Here is a 16,624-nt window from a genome sequence, read left to right as displayed (position 1 = left end):
TGTTCTAACCCCCGGAATTCTCTAAGGGCTCTGGAACCAGAAGCACTGGTCACACTGGAAATAAATGTCGGCGAAAAGGGGGATTGATGGAAAGTGTTGAAAAGCACTTGGAGTTCTAGGCCTCCCTCCACACAATGCCGTGGGGCGATTGCCCCTCCCCAGCCCCCACGGAAGATTGGAGGGTGGTTGTCTGGGAAGAGCTGCACAGAGGCTTTCTGCACCGGGGACGTCAGCCGCAGTGAGAACTATGGATTAAATAAACACATGCACGCTGAAGTCCGAGACTCCACCAGCCCTCTGTCTTGACTTAGCTCCAGAACACTGGCAGCCAGAACTTTACTCCTGTCTTCTCTAGAGCATCCTCAAGAAACAGCCTCTTCAGCTCACCCTCCACGGAAGCTGTAGTCAGTGAACTCCACCCAGGGACTCCGGCTTTGACACAGCTTTTTAGCAACCACCCCCCATTCTTAATTATGAGCAGATGATTACCAGATACCCAAGGAAGGCCTCCGACACAAAAGACGGAGACCCAAACAAGCTAGTGAAAAAAAGCACCTTGGAGAAAAGATTGGAGAAGACATCCTGGAAAAAGAGGACACTATTTTAAAAAGGAAGAAACAGAGAACAAAAAAAAAATGAGCCCTTGGAAACTAAAAGCATAATGGCATAAGTGGAAAACTAAATTAGAGTTGAAGGTAAAGTTGAGAAAAGCTCCCAGAAAGAAGAGCGAAGAGATGAAGATGAAAAACAGGAGAGAAGAGAGAAAAGTCAAGGGCCAATTCATGGCTGGATATTAGAGCTCCAGAAGGAAAAAACAAAGAAAACAGAAGGAAGAAAATTATCAAAGAAAATAATTCACGAAACATCCAAAAACTGAAGGACAGTTTCCAGACCAATGGGTCCTCTGTGTGCCCAGTATACGAAGGAAAGGCCCCACATCAACTCCCATCGTTGGAAATTTCGGAATACCTGGGTCAAAGAGAAGAGCCTGCAAGTTTCCGGAAAGAAAAAAAACAGGTCACAAAAAGAGATCAGGAAACAGAAAGGCTTTGGACTTCTCAATAACAACGGTGAAAGCTAAAATGCAATAGAGTGATGCTTTCCAATTCTGAAGAAAAATGACATCCAACCTATAATTCAATTCCATATAAACTCCATATAAAATCAAGTGTGAAGGGAGAATAAAGACGTTTTCAAATATGTAAAGTGTCAAACATTTACCTCCACGCACCCCTTATCAAGAAGCTACTAAAGGATGTGCTCCACCAAAACAAGAGAGTAAACAGAGAGAGAGGAAGACAGGAAATGGAAGATCCAAGGGAAAGGGGAAAAGAATCTGGATGATTGTGAAGGAAGATCCCAAAATGACAACATGTACCCGACTCACAGGGCAACCCAGCCCCGATTAGAGCGAATCAGAAGGCTCCAAGAGAAATTTTCCCAAGAAAATGGGACGTATAGAAAATGTCTCCCTTCTGAATGCCTTAGAGGAGATTTAGATGATTGCCAGAGGTTTGGTGTCAACTTAATGACAAGTATGTAGAAACTAAGCAAAAACAATGATTACATCTAGGAAAAACAACCACAACAACAAAATGTGCAGAAAGGAAAAAGTAACCATAGTCTATTTCATGGCTCAGTTCTGAATAGTGTATGCAGTCATAATAATAGAAACACTGAATATTGATCTAGCTGAAATCATTATAAAACTATATTGAGAGGGCAGAGGAATGGTGAGTGATGTGCAGGATGGTGTGGGGGAGGGAAAGAACTAAACCTCTTCTCTAGAGGGAAGTCAAAGGCTGTAATATTAAGAAGGGGCAATACAATCCGGCTCTTTAGAGATCTAGAGGCAAATACCAAGAATCAGCTAAGAGCTGAAAACAGTTGCCTCCAGAGAAGAGAAATGGGGGTAACCCTCGTAGGGCAACTTGACTCTTGGCATGCATAATTTTGGCATGCCAACTTTGACTCTTGGCAATGAATAATTTTGATTTAAAAACTAAAAAAACGTTAAAAATTAAAAAAATACAATTTCCATCTCTGCCCCTCCTATTCTGGTGATTTCTCGAGTGGCTGAAAAAATACCAGGGCTTTTCATTACTGAAATTCTTGGGAGTGAGTTCTTTGCAAGCTATCCTAGGCAGATAGGCCCAGCCTATAAGCAGAATGGCTCAGAAAAACTGGGGATAGATGGAAACTGAGATGAAGCTGAAAGCTCAGAGGCCATACTTGGAGTGCCTCCTGACACCTCAGGCAGGTTTCCTAACCTCTCTGTGCTTTACAGAGTTGATGCTGGGATCAGTATAGTCGGGCCGGGCTGTGCACAGACCACCTGCCTGCAGGAACCCCAGACGGGGAGGCGGGAAGAGGCCAGAGGAGCGCAGTGGCCCCTTCAGTGTGCAAATCCATCATACCAGCTCTGAGACCCCAAGACCTTCCCTCGGGTCCTGCCACTCCGCCATCCTGGCCCCTGAAACTAGAAACCTGGTCACACCATGCCACTACTCATCTATGTTTACAGAAAGCAAGATTATTATTTACAAGAACAGAAACATTGAGCTAATTCACTTTGAAATACACTAAAGAGAACAGCAGACAAAAAAAAAAAAAAACAAAAAAACCCGGAAACTTCTGAGTGGAAAAGGGCCACCATGTCCTAGCCCGGCAGGGCATTCTCGTCATCAGGCTTTTCCCGCTACCCTCAGCTGCCCAGGCCACTCTGGCCTTGCTCTCTGCTGACGAGCAGACCCTTCCTGATATCAACTATACTACTTTTTCCCCGAGTGAATCCAAGTTAAGAAAACAGAACTTGCTTCCCAGACCACTCAAGACCCTGAGCCAAGTTGTAGCAGTACCCAGAGCTCCCTGGGGCCCCGTTCTCAAAGCCTTTTCCAGAGATGTGTTCTGGGCAGTGTGAGTCACCCAGCTCCCGTCCTTGGGGCCGCAGAGGACACAGGGACACTCGGGCCCCCACTTCCCAGCAAGCCTCTCCTCGCTCGCTTTGGGAAGCAAGCTTTCTGCTTCGCCCAGGGTAGGAAGGACATGGAGGGAGATGTTAGTCCTGGATCTAAAGCCCCAAAAGCTAGTCTGAGGACCAGGAATGGTCAGGGACTAAGTTTTTGACAACCAGTGACAAAGGGAGAAAAATAAGGACAAAAAGGGCTGTGTAGGGAAAGGACTGTTCTTGCTTCTGGGATGAGGTCCTTCTTACATTTTTGTTCTAAATCAATTTTTTAAAAATGAAATGATGGTAATTGTGGATGACCTTTTGTAATGTCCTTACTTGGCAAAATTGGAAAGTTGGCATGTCTAGCTAGTCCTTCCTCAAAAAAAAATTTTTTTTTTTTGGAAATTTTATTGGACTATGAATGTCCAAAGTCTGGGACACACTGTGGTCGATGACAAAAAAGAGAGTCAGACCAAGCCCCAGGGCCAGAACCACAGACTCGGAGGGTGAAGAGGGCACCAATGCGTCCAGTCTCCCTTTGATACCTAACTGCGTGCTAGAACACCCGAGTCAAATGCTTGGCAGCCCCACTTGGTGCCCTTCAGTGACAGGGAGATCATTTTCTCTGCTCTGATGATTAGAAAGTGCTTCCTCCTATGGCCGAGAAACCTGCGTCCTTGAACCTGGGCCTATGCCTGGGAGCACCCAGAGCCTGGCCTTTGCTCTTTCAAGGACAGTCATTCACCTGCAGGAAAACAGGCTCCAGGCCGCACCCCTCCCACCCCGTCTTCTTTGGTTGGGGTCAATTTGCTCCCCCTCTCCCAGTCATTCCTCTTGTGCAGTGACTTGCCTAAGATCACGTGGCTAGCAAGCGAGTTCAAACCCAGCTCGTAGGCTCCTGGCCCAGCACCCCGCCCCTAGTTCTCTAGATGTGGCAACGACTGAGTGTCCTCAATTCATGAGATGGTTCTGGCTGTTCAGAACCAGTTGGAAAAGCGACAGAGAAACCAAAATGAAAAAAAACCCCACAAAACATACAAAAAAGTCAGTGTGATCCCAATAAACACATACATCTGCACAGAAAAAAGTCTGGAAGGAAATAAGGCAAAATGGTCATGGTGGTCTTCCTTTGAAGTGGGCCGTGGATGATTTTTATCGTATTTTTCGCTTTTCTGTGTTTTTCAGTTTTTCTACAATGAACTGGTTTTTATTTGTATGATAGAATATACAAATTCTAGAAGATGAAATAAGAAGGATGAAATAAGAATTTCCCGAGACCCCGTCTCGGTTCCCAGCCACTGTCCAGTGAACAATCTCCCTGGGGTCGGCGCTCCAGAGGCGGCCCCAGACCCCAGCCCCACCCTGTGGGCGTGGTCTGCCGCCGGGTCCGCCCGTCGTACCAGCTTCTCCAGTCCCTGCACTTTTAAAGCAGCCTGACAGTCCCTACATCCGCCCCCAGCCTCGGCTGACAAATGGTGAGCCCACAGCTACGCAGACCCCAGACCCTCGGGGGTCGTTGCTCGCTATGCTCCTGTCCAGCCCCATCCGCCCCTCCTCCGTTCTTCACAAGCCTTGCGGTCCCCCACCGCCCACCCCACCTGGCTCCCCAACCCTGAGATGGAAGAGAGGAGTGGATGGGGAGCATTGTGGAGGGTGTGGAGGAAGATGCCTCATCCCTGCAGGTCCGTTACACAGCACAGGGTGTACATACTGTTTTACAGACAGGAAACTAACGCTTAGAGGGGAAGTGTGTCATACGTGGGGTGTGATGGAGCTGGGCCCAGACCCAGTCCTCTGATTCTAGTCCTGTGCTTGCTTCTCTGGGCTCACAACAGAGCTCCCAGGCCCGAGGAGGGTGTGCTGGGTCCCTGTGGGGTGCTGGGGCCACAGGTACCGGACACCCTCCGTGCCAGCCTTCCAGGGCAGGTCTTTGCCAGGGGCTCTCCTTGTGCCCCCAGGGCACCTTACGGACCCAGGCACATGGTCAGCGCTGAGCCAAGCCCTGATTAGAAGTGGAGGGCCTGGCCTGGGGGTCAGAGTCCTGCTTGACCATCCAGGCTCTGCCATCACGTGGCCCTGGGCAAGTTGTTTGCCTCTGGGGCCTCAGTTTTCCAATGAGTAAAACAGGCAGAGAGTGTTTGACAGTGATTAGACTGGGTAGTCTCTAAGTTTCTTTCCAGGCTTAACATTCATATATTCTGGAACTGACCAGTGACACCATCCCGCACTGGGAAGGGGAGGGCAGAAGCTTCCCATGCGGCCTTGCCTCTCTGGACTGACCCTCACCGGGATCCCTAGGTGGATAGTTGAGGCCTGAGAGAAGTCCCAGCCACCACATGGATGTATGTTTGAGCATCTGCCTGTGGGTGCACGTGTGCATGTGGGAGGTGTGGACGTGGAGATGTGCCTGTGTGGGTGTGAAGGGGTGTGTGGGTGAGCAGGGGGTACGAGAAGGACAGGCTCCCCATTTTGTATCTGGCACAGGCACATTCTCCAATTATTTCACCTTTTGGAGGATCTGCTCCTTTCCTCTCCAAGACCTCGGCTCCCAGTTCCCCCATCGCACAACCCTGCATACCCCTTCTCATTCCTTTGTCTTCTCTGGTCCTGCCTCTGGCTCAAGCCCCAGCTCTGTGTTCTTTCTCTGTCTCTGCCCTAGAACAAGGCCTGTCACTTCAAATGGGACTTGTAGCCTTCGCTGAATGTGTGCCCCCTCCACCCATGTGGTCTCTCCCTCAGGACCACCCCCCCCAGGTCCCTGGCCCTCTTCCAGAGGTGTCCAGCACTCTCAGAGCCCATCTTGTTCCAGACAGAAATGAAGATGGGCTCTCATTGCACAATGACAAATGCAAACCGTTATTCTGCTGAGACCCAAATGAAGACTCGGGAAGCCTGACACCGCCATGATTTGTTAACCTGCCATTGCCTCTCTATGCATTACACAAACTTGAATTAAAGTCTCAGGAGTGTCTGGGGAGCCCTTTTATTGTGACCTCTGGGCTCTTCCAGGCGCCCTGGGGGAAGGGCAGAGCCTTTTCATGACAGGGACAAAGGCTCAAAGATGGTCCCTACGAGATTGAGAGTGGAGGGTCCTGACAGCTCACGCAAGCTCAGCCTGTTGCAGTGCAAGGAGCCTGAGGGAGCGCATGGAAAGTCCCAGCCACTCCCACCACTCCATGCATTTCACAGATGAGGAGACTGAGACCAGCACACTCAGCCCCTCAGCAGATCCCAGTGACACCACCCCAACCCACCCTACCCTCCTGGACTCACCCTCAGGGCCGGCAGGGAGCTGACCTGGTCCATAGTCAGTGTTGCTTCCTTGTAGTATTTCCCAGGGGGACAGAGCTTCAGGAAGGTGTCGTGGATGCTGAGAAGAGAGGCACGATGGGCTGAGGAGTGGAGACCAGCAAGCCCCCATTCCTGTGGGGTTCTCTGGGGAGGAAGGGGACTTAGGGTTGATTGACACAGAAAAGGAAGTTGAGTCATTCCACCCTTTTAGAAACATCCCTGAGGCTCCAGTGTGCCCAGTACACCATGGGGAATGCAAAGATGAGCTATGCGTGAGGAAAGGTACATGAATGGGCTCTGTCGCCTGGAACACACTCTCCAAGTGTTAGTTATAGGACGTCAGAGCCAGAAGGGACTTCTGTCGTCACTCAGTCCAGTCCCTCATTTACAGATGAGAAACCAGTAGGGCCTTGGGGTAGCCAGTGTGCCACCCCAGGCCTTCTGCTCAGCCCCGCCTACAGCCCAGAGAAAAGAGGTCATGCAGTGGGTGTGGCCAAGGCAGGATTGGAACCCAGCTGCCTGCAGCCAGCAAACCACACAGCCACCCGAAGCCCAGCAAGCTGGTTCCACAGACTGTGGGACCGAGCAATTGTCCTAATGGATCCTGTAATTGATGTCTCTGTAGTCCCCCACACTGGTCAGGGGATTCTGCCCATGAGTGGCAGGCAGAGGATAAAATGGCTGTGTGACCACTGAAAGGAAGAGGGCAGGAGTGAACTCTGCCCAGGCAAAGAGAGGACCAGCCCTCATCCTTCATCCTTCCCACCCCATATTCATGGAGAACAAACTCCGTCAGCCTTGTAAGTGGCCCTGAACTGTCACCAGAGACTTTACTCTGACAAGTTTGGGAGGGAGCCGAAAAGCAGGGTGTGGAATGAGTAGGGAGAGACATTCTCCAGGAAAGTATGGGGGCAGGCACTGGAGGACAGCAAGGAGGAAAGGAAAGCCATCATTGCTGAGTGTCCAGTGGCCTACAAGGGGAGGGGGTGGTGGGAGCGGTCCACCCTGGCCAAAAGGAATATTTTATCACTGTCATTATTAGAATTACTGGTATGAGGTGATAACAAAAAGCAGACTGACTTTCAGTAAATTTTATTAATTTTTAAGAATTATCTGAGGCCACGCACCTCTATGGCCGGCACCCAGGGTGGACCACTCCTGTTGTCCCCACCATGGCTCCCCACTGGGAGCGCTGGGTGTACTCAAGCACATTAGCCCATTGAATCCTCCCAATGACCCCAGGGGAGAGGTGTAGGGGTGATCATTTCTAGAGATGGGTAAACCGAGGCTCAGAGAGTTTAAGAGGTGTGCCCAAGGTCATACAGCTTGGAAGAGATGGAGTGGGTTCAGGTTCTTTGGGCTGTGCTGCCCACCCCCACCCCGGTGAGAAACTCTCAGCTCCATCCCCTGGAGAGCCTTCTGGGGAGGGGGTGCTGTGGGGAGGGCCCTGCCAGGACTTCATGGCTTCCCAGGCCGCCGAATGGGTGGGCTGCCCACAGATGAATTGTGGCTGCAGCTCAGCTGCCGCAAAATGTTCTCCTCCTCCAAATATGGATCAGCCGGCTCTAAATGGAACTCTGAATTAATCACTAATGGACTCAAAAGTCAAAGCCATTTGAAAAGCTCACACATTCAGCCTGCCAGAAACCAAGCAGCCAAGCTGTGGCTCCCTTCCACACTTAGCCCAGACGAGGGGAGGGGCTGTCTGGGGGCGCAGAGGCCCCGAGGGGGTGGGGGAGGAGATCAGCTCCACTGCTCACACTCTGTGGGACCTTGGACCTGCCGTGTCCCCTCTCCCACCTCAGTTTCCCCTCTGTAGCGTGAGTCTCAGAGATCCCCCGGCTCCCTCTAGTTCAGGCATTCCGTGGCTATTTCTGTACCTCTCTCTGGCATCCTGTCCACCCCCTTGCCTCCAAGGCCCTCTAATTTAGCAGTTTTCAACTGGGTCCCACATCAGAATCATGTGGGAAGCTTGTGAAAGGATCCATGCCCACCCCTAGAGATTCTCATTCAAGGCCAAGTGGGGCCCAGGCACCTGTAGGTTCTAGAAGCTTCTGTTTGTGTTCTAAAGGCAGGACTGAGGACACAGCTCCCGTGTGAGCCTCAACGTCTACCCCTCTCATCCCAGCCTGGGCTCAGAGACCTGGGCTTCACCCCATCCCGTGGGGTCAATAGTCCTTTGCCCCTTGGTATAGCCTTCAGGTATTTTATAAATGGACCTATCTTTAGCTTGAAAATGTGGCTTTTAGTCCCATGATCTGCTCCTTCCAAGTTGTGTGACCTTGGGCAAATCACTTGATTTCTCTGAGCCAGTTTCCTCCTTTGCAGAAAGGAAATGATAATACCATGAATCCAACAGCTCCACGCACTCAGCGCTGACGCCGTGCCAGGCACAGCTCTAACTCCTGACACGGATTTGATCATCTAATTGTCCTAATAACAGCCACGTGAGGTTAGGTTCTGTTACTCTCATATCACACTTCTGTAAGTGTGGAAACTGAGGCTCAGCAAGGGGAAGAAACTCACCCACGGTCACACAGCTAGTATGTGACAGAGCTGAGCCTTGAACCCAGGCCTTTGGCTTCCAGGAGGCAAGCCTGTAACCACTCTGCCTGCTGCCCTTCCAGTACTCCAGGAGGACCAGGAGCTAACAGCCAGGACAGGGGGTGGAGCCTGGAAAGTGTTGGGACCTCAGGGGTGCTAAGAGGAGAGTGGCCTCATGACCATGTCAGCCTGTGCAGAGGGGAAGGGCAAAGCTTCAGGCTCCTAAGCCAGACCCATACCCTGCCCAGGATCACATCAGGAGCCATTCCGGAGGGATACAGGGTCGTCCAGTTGCATAGACTGAGTCTGGCTGACCCAGGCTCAGCTGAGGAGGTCTAAAGGAAGCCACATGTGCCCTCTTTGAGTCAGACCCCAGATGCAGAATCTGCAGCCACAGCTGAAGACGAGGGCCCAGAAAGGCCTGTGTGCTGAACCAGAAGAGACATCGGGAAGGCGAAGGCTTCTAGGGCAGCAATTCAGCCAGAAGACAGAGGGCTCACCTGGTGCTGAGGCCAAAAGGGACCCTGCTCTTTCAGAGCCCAGCAAGATGCGAAAATTCCTATAGGCTAGAAATTTAGGATGGACAGATCCTTCCTCAGAGAGCCAACCCAAGGCAGCCCTGGACTGGGAAGGGGCTGGCTCCAAGATCAGGTGCCTTCTACCCCTCCCAGTTTGTGTCATCTGAGGTCTGCTGGCCAGGCCTTTATGTCCTATGCAAGTCACAGATAAGAAGGTAGGAAAGTGTTAGACTGGGCAGAGCCACCCTACTCCAAAGGTTACGTCTGTCTGTCAGTCTCTTGGATACTTTTTCTCAACTGGATGAATCCATCCAACTGTACTGTCATCCAGGCCATGTTTCTTTGTCACATTTGTAGGAAAATCACAACACATTGTCAGAGGCAACATAGGAAAATTGTCCCAAAGTGACAAGTTGGGCATAGTCTGGCCCAGCTTGGCTGTGGCAGCCCATGATGGCTGCTTTCTCCCATGAGCATTATGTGCCATTTGTTCCCTGAGCCACTGCAAGTACTGCTGGGTGTCCATATCAAAGTTGCCCCTTCACTTTAGAGACAACACACCCACACTAACACTAATATAGTCAGTCCCAGGTCCCCTCTAAGAAGCTAACCTATGACCGGCTTGTGTGTGTGTGTGTGTGTGTGTGTGTGTGTGTGTATGCTCCGAGAGATATTCTCTGTGTGTATATGTATGTATGTACGTATAACGCTTTATTTTACAAAAATAGGAGCATCCTGTATATGCCAGTCTAATTTACCAAAGTAATACAGTTAAATAAGTTAAAAGCGCAAATAGTACCATCATGCTTACAATTAATATTACTAATACCCAGTATTCCACACCACCTCTCTACCTCTGCTCTCCAGAGGCAGCATTTAAAAAATATTTTGCTATTTCTCTTGGTTTTTACTTAATATTTACATAGTATTTCTAAATGCTGTGCTGATACTGCCATTTGTTGATATTTTTTCATTATAGACAGCATCTTGTGACTTCTTACTATTAAAAAAAAGAGAATTTCTCTCTATATATATTCTTCTTCTCCTTCCTCCAACCTCCTAATATAAAAGGATTTGCCTGAATCAATATTTGGTGTCTATATTATTATTATTATTATATACAAAATGCTACTGAACAACGATTGGGTCAATGAAGAAATCAAAGGAGAAATCAAAAAATACATGGAGACAAATGAAAATGAAAATACGACATGCCAGAATTTATGGGATACAGCAAAAGCGGTTCTAAGAGGGAAGTTTATAGCAATACAGGCCTATCTCAACAAACAAGAAAAATCTCAAATAAACAATCTAACAATGCACCTAAAGGAAGTGGAAAAAGAAGAACAAGCAAAGCCCAAAATCAGTAGAAGAAGGGAAATAATAAAAATCAGAGCAGAAATAAATGAAATAGAGACTAAAAAAACAATAGAAAAAATTAATAAAACCAAGAGCTGGTTCTTTGAAAAGATAAAGAAAATTGACAAACTGTTAGCTAGACTCACCAAGAAAAAAAGAGAGAAGGCACAAATAAGTAAAATCAGAAATGAAAGAGGAGAAATTACAGCAGACACCTCAGAAATACAAAAGATTATAAGAGAATACTATGAAAAACTATATGCCAACCAATTTGACAATCTGGAAGAAATGGATAAATTCTCAGAATCATACAACCTTCGAAAACTGGATCAAGAAGAAATAGAGAATTTGAATAGACCAATCACCAGTAAGGAGATCGAAACAGTAATCAAAAACCTCCCCCCAAAGAAAAGTCCAGGACCAGACGGCTTCCCTGGTGAATTCTACCAAACATTCAAAGAAGACTTAATACCTATCCTTATCAAACTCTTCCAAAAAATTGAGGACTGGGGGAAGCTCCCTAACTCATTCTACAAAGCCAACATTACCCTGATACCAAAACCAGACAAGGACAACACAAAAAAACAAAATTACAGGCCAATATCACTGATGAACATTGATGCAAAAATCCTCAACAAAATACTAGCAAATCGCATACAACAATACATTAAAAAGATTATACACTATGATCAAGTGGGATTTATTCCAGGTATGCAGGGATGGTTCAACATTTGCAAATCAATCAGCGTAATACACCACATTAATAAAATGAAGAATAAAAATCACATGATCATCTCAATAGATGCAGAGAAAACATTTGACAAGATACAGCAACCATTTATGATAAAAACTCTGAATAAAATGGGTATAGAAGGAAAGTACCTCAATATAATAAAGGCCATATATGACAAACCCACAGCTAATATCATCCTCAATGGTGAAAAACTGAAAGCTATCCCTCTAAGAACAGGAACCAGATAAGGATGCCCACTCTCACCACTCCTATTTAACATAGTACTGGAAGTCCTAGCCAGAGCAATCAGGCAAGAAAAAGAAATAAAAGGGATCCAAATTGGAAAGGAAGAAGTGAAACTCTCACTATTTGCAGATGACATGATTTTATATATAGAAAACCCTAAAGAATCCACCAAAAAACTTTTAGAAGTAATAAACGAATATGGTAAAGTTGCAGGATACAAAATGAACATACAAAAATCAGTTGCATTTCTATACACTAACAACGAAGTAGCAGAAAGAGAAATTAAGAATACAATCCCATTTACAATTGCAACGAAAAGAGTAAAATACCTAGGAATAAACTTAACCAAAGAGGTGAAAGATCTGTACACTGAAAACTATAAAACATTGCTGAAAGAAATTGAAGAAGACACAAAGAAATGGAAAGATATTCCGTGCTCTTGGATTGGCAGAATTAACATAGTTAAGATGTCCATACTTCCTAAAGCAATCTATAGATTCAATGCAATCCCTATCAAAGTTCCAACAACATTTTTCACAGAAATAGAACAAAGAATCCTAAAATTTATATGGAACACCAAAAACCCCGAATAGCTAAAGGAATCCTGAGAAAAAAGAACAAAGCTGGAGGTATCACACTCCCTGATTTCAAAATATACTACAGAGCTATAGTAACCAAAACAGCATGGTACTGGCACAAAAACAGACACACAGATCAATGGAATAGAATCGAAAGCCCAGAAATAAAGCCACACATCTATGGACAGCTAATCTTCGACAAAGGAGCCAAGAACATACAATGGAGCAAAGAAAGTCTCTTCAACAAATGGTGTTGGGAAAACTGGATAGCCACATGCAAAAAAATGAAAGTAGACCCTTACCTTACACCACACACAAAAATTAACCCCAAATGGATTAAAGACTTGAATGTAAGACCTGAAACTATGAAACTTCTAGAAGAAAACATAGGCAGTACGCTCTTCGACATCGGTCTTAGCAACATATTTTCAAGCACCATGTCTGATCAGGCAAGAAAAACAATAGAAAAAATAAACAAATGGGACTACATCAAACTAAAAAGCTTCTGCACAGCAAAGGTAACCATCAACAAAACGAAAAGACAACCTAACAATTGGGAGAAGATATTTGCAAACCATACATCGGATAAGGGGCTAATCTCCAAATATATAAAGAACACATGCATCTCAACAACAAAAAAACTAACAACCCAATTAAAAAATGGGCAAAAGACCTGAACAGACATTTCTCCAAAGAAGATATACAGATGGCCAACAGACACATGAAAAGATGTTCAAAATCATTAGCTATCAGGGAAATGCAAATCAAAACTACAATGAGATATCACCTCACACCCGTCAGAATGGCTATAATTAACAAGACAGGAAACAACATGTGTTGGAGAGGATGTGGAGAGAAGGGAACTCTCATACACTGCTGGTGGGAGTGCAAACTGGTGCAGCCACTACGGAAAACAGTATGGAGATTCCTCAGAAAATTAAGGATAGAACTCCCATACGATCCAGCTATTCCACTGCTGGGTACTTATCCAAAGAACTTGAAAACACCAATGCGTAAAGGTACACGTACCCCTGTGTTCATTGCAGCGCTTTCACAATAGCCAAGACTTGCAAGCAACCTAAGTGCCCATCAAGGGACGAATGGATAAAGAAGATGTGGTATATATACACAATGGAATACTACTCAGCCATAAGAAACGATGAAATCCAGCCATTTGTGACAACATGGATGGACATTGAGGGTATCATGCAAAGTGAAATAAGTCAGAGGGAGAAGGTCTAATACCATGTGATTTCCCTCATTAAGTAGTAGATAATAACAACAACAACCAAACACATAGAGACAGAGATTGGATTGGTGGTTACCAGAGGGGAAGCGGGAAGGGAGGAGGGTGAAAGGAATAATTCGGCACATGTGTGTGGTGATGGGTTGTAGTTAGTATTTGGGTCGTGAACATGATGTAATCTATGCAGAAATAGAAGTATAATGATCTACACCTGAAATTTATACAATGTTATAAACCAATGTTACTGCAATAAACAAAAAATTTAAAAAAAAAAGTCCAGAATAGTATGAATGCTACACTATGAATGGGTAAATGCTACAGTATGAATGGGATAAACTTTCTGAAGGATATAAATGTAGGTCTATCTATGAAAAATTCTGGAAGGCTCAATGAGAAACTAACTGAACAGTGGCTACCTTCAGGGAGAAGCCCTGGGAAGAGGGGAGGGAGACATTTACTTTTCATTTAGAACTTTCTATGCTATGTGAATTTTCTAGCCATGCTCACATATTACTTTTTAAAATTCTATTTACTTTTATTCAAGTGTTCCTTGTTAGAAAATATCAATAAGAGTTATATGGGTAGTAGGCTATGGGTCATTAGGAGTCTTGTTATATTTTAAAAAGTGAATAAATATTAATTTTAAAAGGGAAATGATGTAGCCCATGCCTGTCCCTGGTCACTGTGGCTCCCTGTGCCCTGGCCATTCCCCACCCCCATTTGTGCCTGGGGAGTCTCCTGCTCGCGACAAAGTCACTGCCCTGCCTGGGACCCCGAGTGGGAAGTGTGGCTTCCAGGTTGGATGTGATGGCTGAGGAGTCCAAGCAGAGACAATGAGGGGAGAGGGTCCCAGGCCTGAGGGTCTAAAAGTGGTCTCCTTGCTCCAACATCACCCCACCCCACATCCACCAAAAATGTCTCGGTGAGCTCTTTTGTCTATATAACAAGTTTTTGTTGAGCACCCAGCAGGAGCTGAGCACTCACACACCTCCCATGCCATCTACTCCCTCTGCAGTCCCATGAGGAGGGCATCTACAGCCCCTCCTCACCATGAGGTGGTTGTCTTTGACCTGGAGCTTTCCCCACTGGACAGTAACCTGCCTGAGAGCAGAGACTGTGACAGTTCACCTTATTCTCCCAGTGCCCTCACAGTGTCTGGCACGTACCAGGCACTAAAGTGAGGCTTGGGCAGGGAGGGAGGAAGGGCTAAGGGAGATGCAGTACCACACCAAGTTTACCCATTTCCTAGGTCCTTCCCTCCTTTTCCTCATTATCCCAAGGAGGCCCAGTCCACCTCTACGCTTCTAGGAAGAAATCCTGCCTTGGATCCCTGTAAAGGCATAGCGGCCTAAAGCCTGACATTTCACTCAACTCCAGTCATAGGAATCATGACCTGGGATCCTCCGGGCTGGGGTCCATCCTGCCTGCCTTGTGCCGGCCTCATCTCCAGGACTCTGTGGCTCTAAGTAGGGACCACACTCAGGGATGAGAGTGAGGCAGTCTCAGGACAAGACCTCAGCTCAAGGGGAGGGAAAGGTGGCCCTCTACTCACCACAGGATTTCATTTCTTGTCAGGAAGGTCAGGGCCTACAATAAACCACAGAGAGATGACCTTCCCACTCCTTCCAGCCTGCCTTGGCCCCCTGGGGAGTGGGGAGCTTCAGGGACTAGGGAGGAAAAGCCCATTCACTCTCCACGGGAGTGGATGCTCAAGGTGGTGGCAGAAGAGAAAATAGTGCCTTTCCCTCCTCCCCAGTCTCTGATGGCCTTGGGAAGAGCACGCTGGCACAAACCTGGAGAGAGGATTGGAGACAAGACTAAGATCCTGGGCTCGGGAGCAGGAGACAAATGGGAGAGGGGCTTGAAGGACCAGTCTGGGTCACATTGATGTAGGTTTAGCAAAGGCAAGGCCACCACTACCCTGCCTGGTAAACTCTCCAGCTTCAGGCATGAGTTTTCCTGCTCATCCCTCCTGCCTCCGGAGCCCTACCTCTGCCCAGAATCTCCTGCCTGATCTACCCACCTGGTATTCTTCCAGGTCCTCCCAGTGCATCTGGTACCTCAAACATTGCCCCATGCCAACCCCACCCTTCTCTCTGTTGGCAGCAGAACTTCAGCCCCAAGGGCTCACAGGCTGTGTGACCAGGTGATCCCATTGCCATGGTGACCTACATTCCATCTTCTGCCCATTCTACCTGGGCACCTGAGTGGGCAAAGGAACAGGTTCTCTTAGTTCCCAAGGCTAATAGACATGACCCTCAAACAACCAACAGAGAGGCAGCCCAATAGCAGGGTTGAGAGTCATACTGTTGGCTCAGGAGTCCTGCTGCCTGGGTTCGAATCCCAGATCTGCCACAAGCTGACAAGACATGTGACCTTGGGCAAGTTATTCAACCTCTCTGTGTCTTGGTTTTCTCATCTGTAAAATGGGGATGATAATCATGGGATTGTTGCAAGGATTATTTGAGTTAATACAGGTAGTAATGTTGGCACATAATAAGTGCTGGATAGACATTAGCTATTGGAACCACTTCCCAAGCACTGTGCCAGGGGTGGGGACACGAAGATGAGTAAGCATAGAGCCTGAACTCAAGAAGGGCCCAAAGAGCACAGAAGGGGGAATTCCACCCCCTTAGTCAGCGTCCCTGCAGGAACAGAGGCCACACTCAGATTAGGATAATTTGAAGCAGGTCTAATAAAGGGCCTCTCCATGAAGATGAGGTCAGGATGTAAGGAAACCTCCCAGGATAGTGCAGGATCCCAGGCTAGGAACCCCAGAGCTGCTACCAGTCCTGGCCCAACACGCCTGGAATAAACACCCCAGCACTACTCTCTCCTCTTCCTCTGAAGCCATCAGTGTTACAGGTCAGGAGGGTCCTCCTGAAGCCATGTCCCCCTTCCCTGCTTCCAGGATGGTCTGCATGTCCACCCTCACTGGGCCAGTGGTAGTTTCCTGCTTCTACCAGTGTTCTTCCACATGCTTTCCTAGGTAAACATCCCCAGGACTTCTGATGGAGCTAATTTCTATCTCTGGAAATGCAACTGCTCACTTTTCTTCACCTGTCCTCCCCGGTGACAGGGCCTGGCCAAAGAAACCCAGGAGCCCTCAGTCCTTGATTTACTTGACAGACACAAGTAGAGTATCTATGGCATGCCAGG

The 16,624-nt window shown here is 47.4% G+C and overlaps 1 protein-coding gene across 1 annotated transcript in view; it reads right to left on the bottom strand.

Moving 5' to 3' along the window:
• CIB4 (calcium and integrin binding family member 4) overlaps positions 1–15,644 on the bottom strand; it is a 49,207-nt gene extending 33,563 nt beyond the window's left edge. Inside the window, exons 1-3 of the mRNA XM_058550677.1 lie at positions 15,489–15,644; positions 15,018–15,052; positions 6,224–6,320 (exon numbers count right to left, since the gene is read on the bottom strand). Coding sequence (XP_058406660.1) covers positions 6,224–6,320; positions 15,018–15,052; positions 15,489–15,542 — 186 coding nt within the window. The 5' untranslated portion in view covers positions 15,543–15,644. The remainder of the gene's footprint in view (positions 1–6,223; positions 6,321–15,017; positions 15,053–15,488) is intronic.
• Between the last annotated feature and the right edge of the window lie 980 nt (positions 15,645–16,624).

Source organism: Diceros bicornis, chromosome 12 (assembly GCF_020826845.1).
Source record: "Diceros bicornis minor isolate mBicDic1 chromosome 12, mDicBic1.mat.cur, whole genome shotgun sequence".
NCBI lineage: Eukaryota > Metazoa > Chordata > Mammalia > Perissodactyla > Rhinocerotidae > Diceros > Diceros bicornis.
The sequence above is the reverse complement of the archived record's forward strand: the minus strand, read 5'-3'. Positions and strand labels throughout refer to the sequence as shown.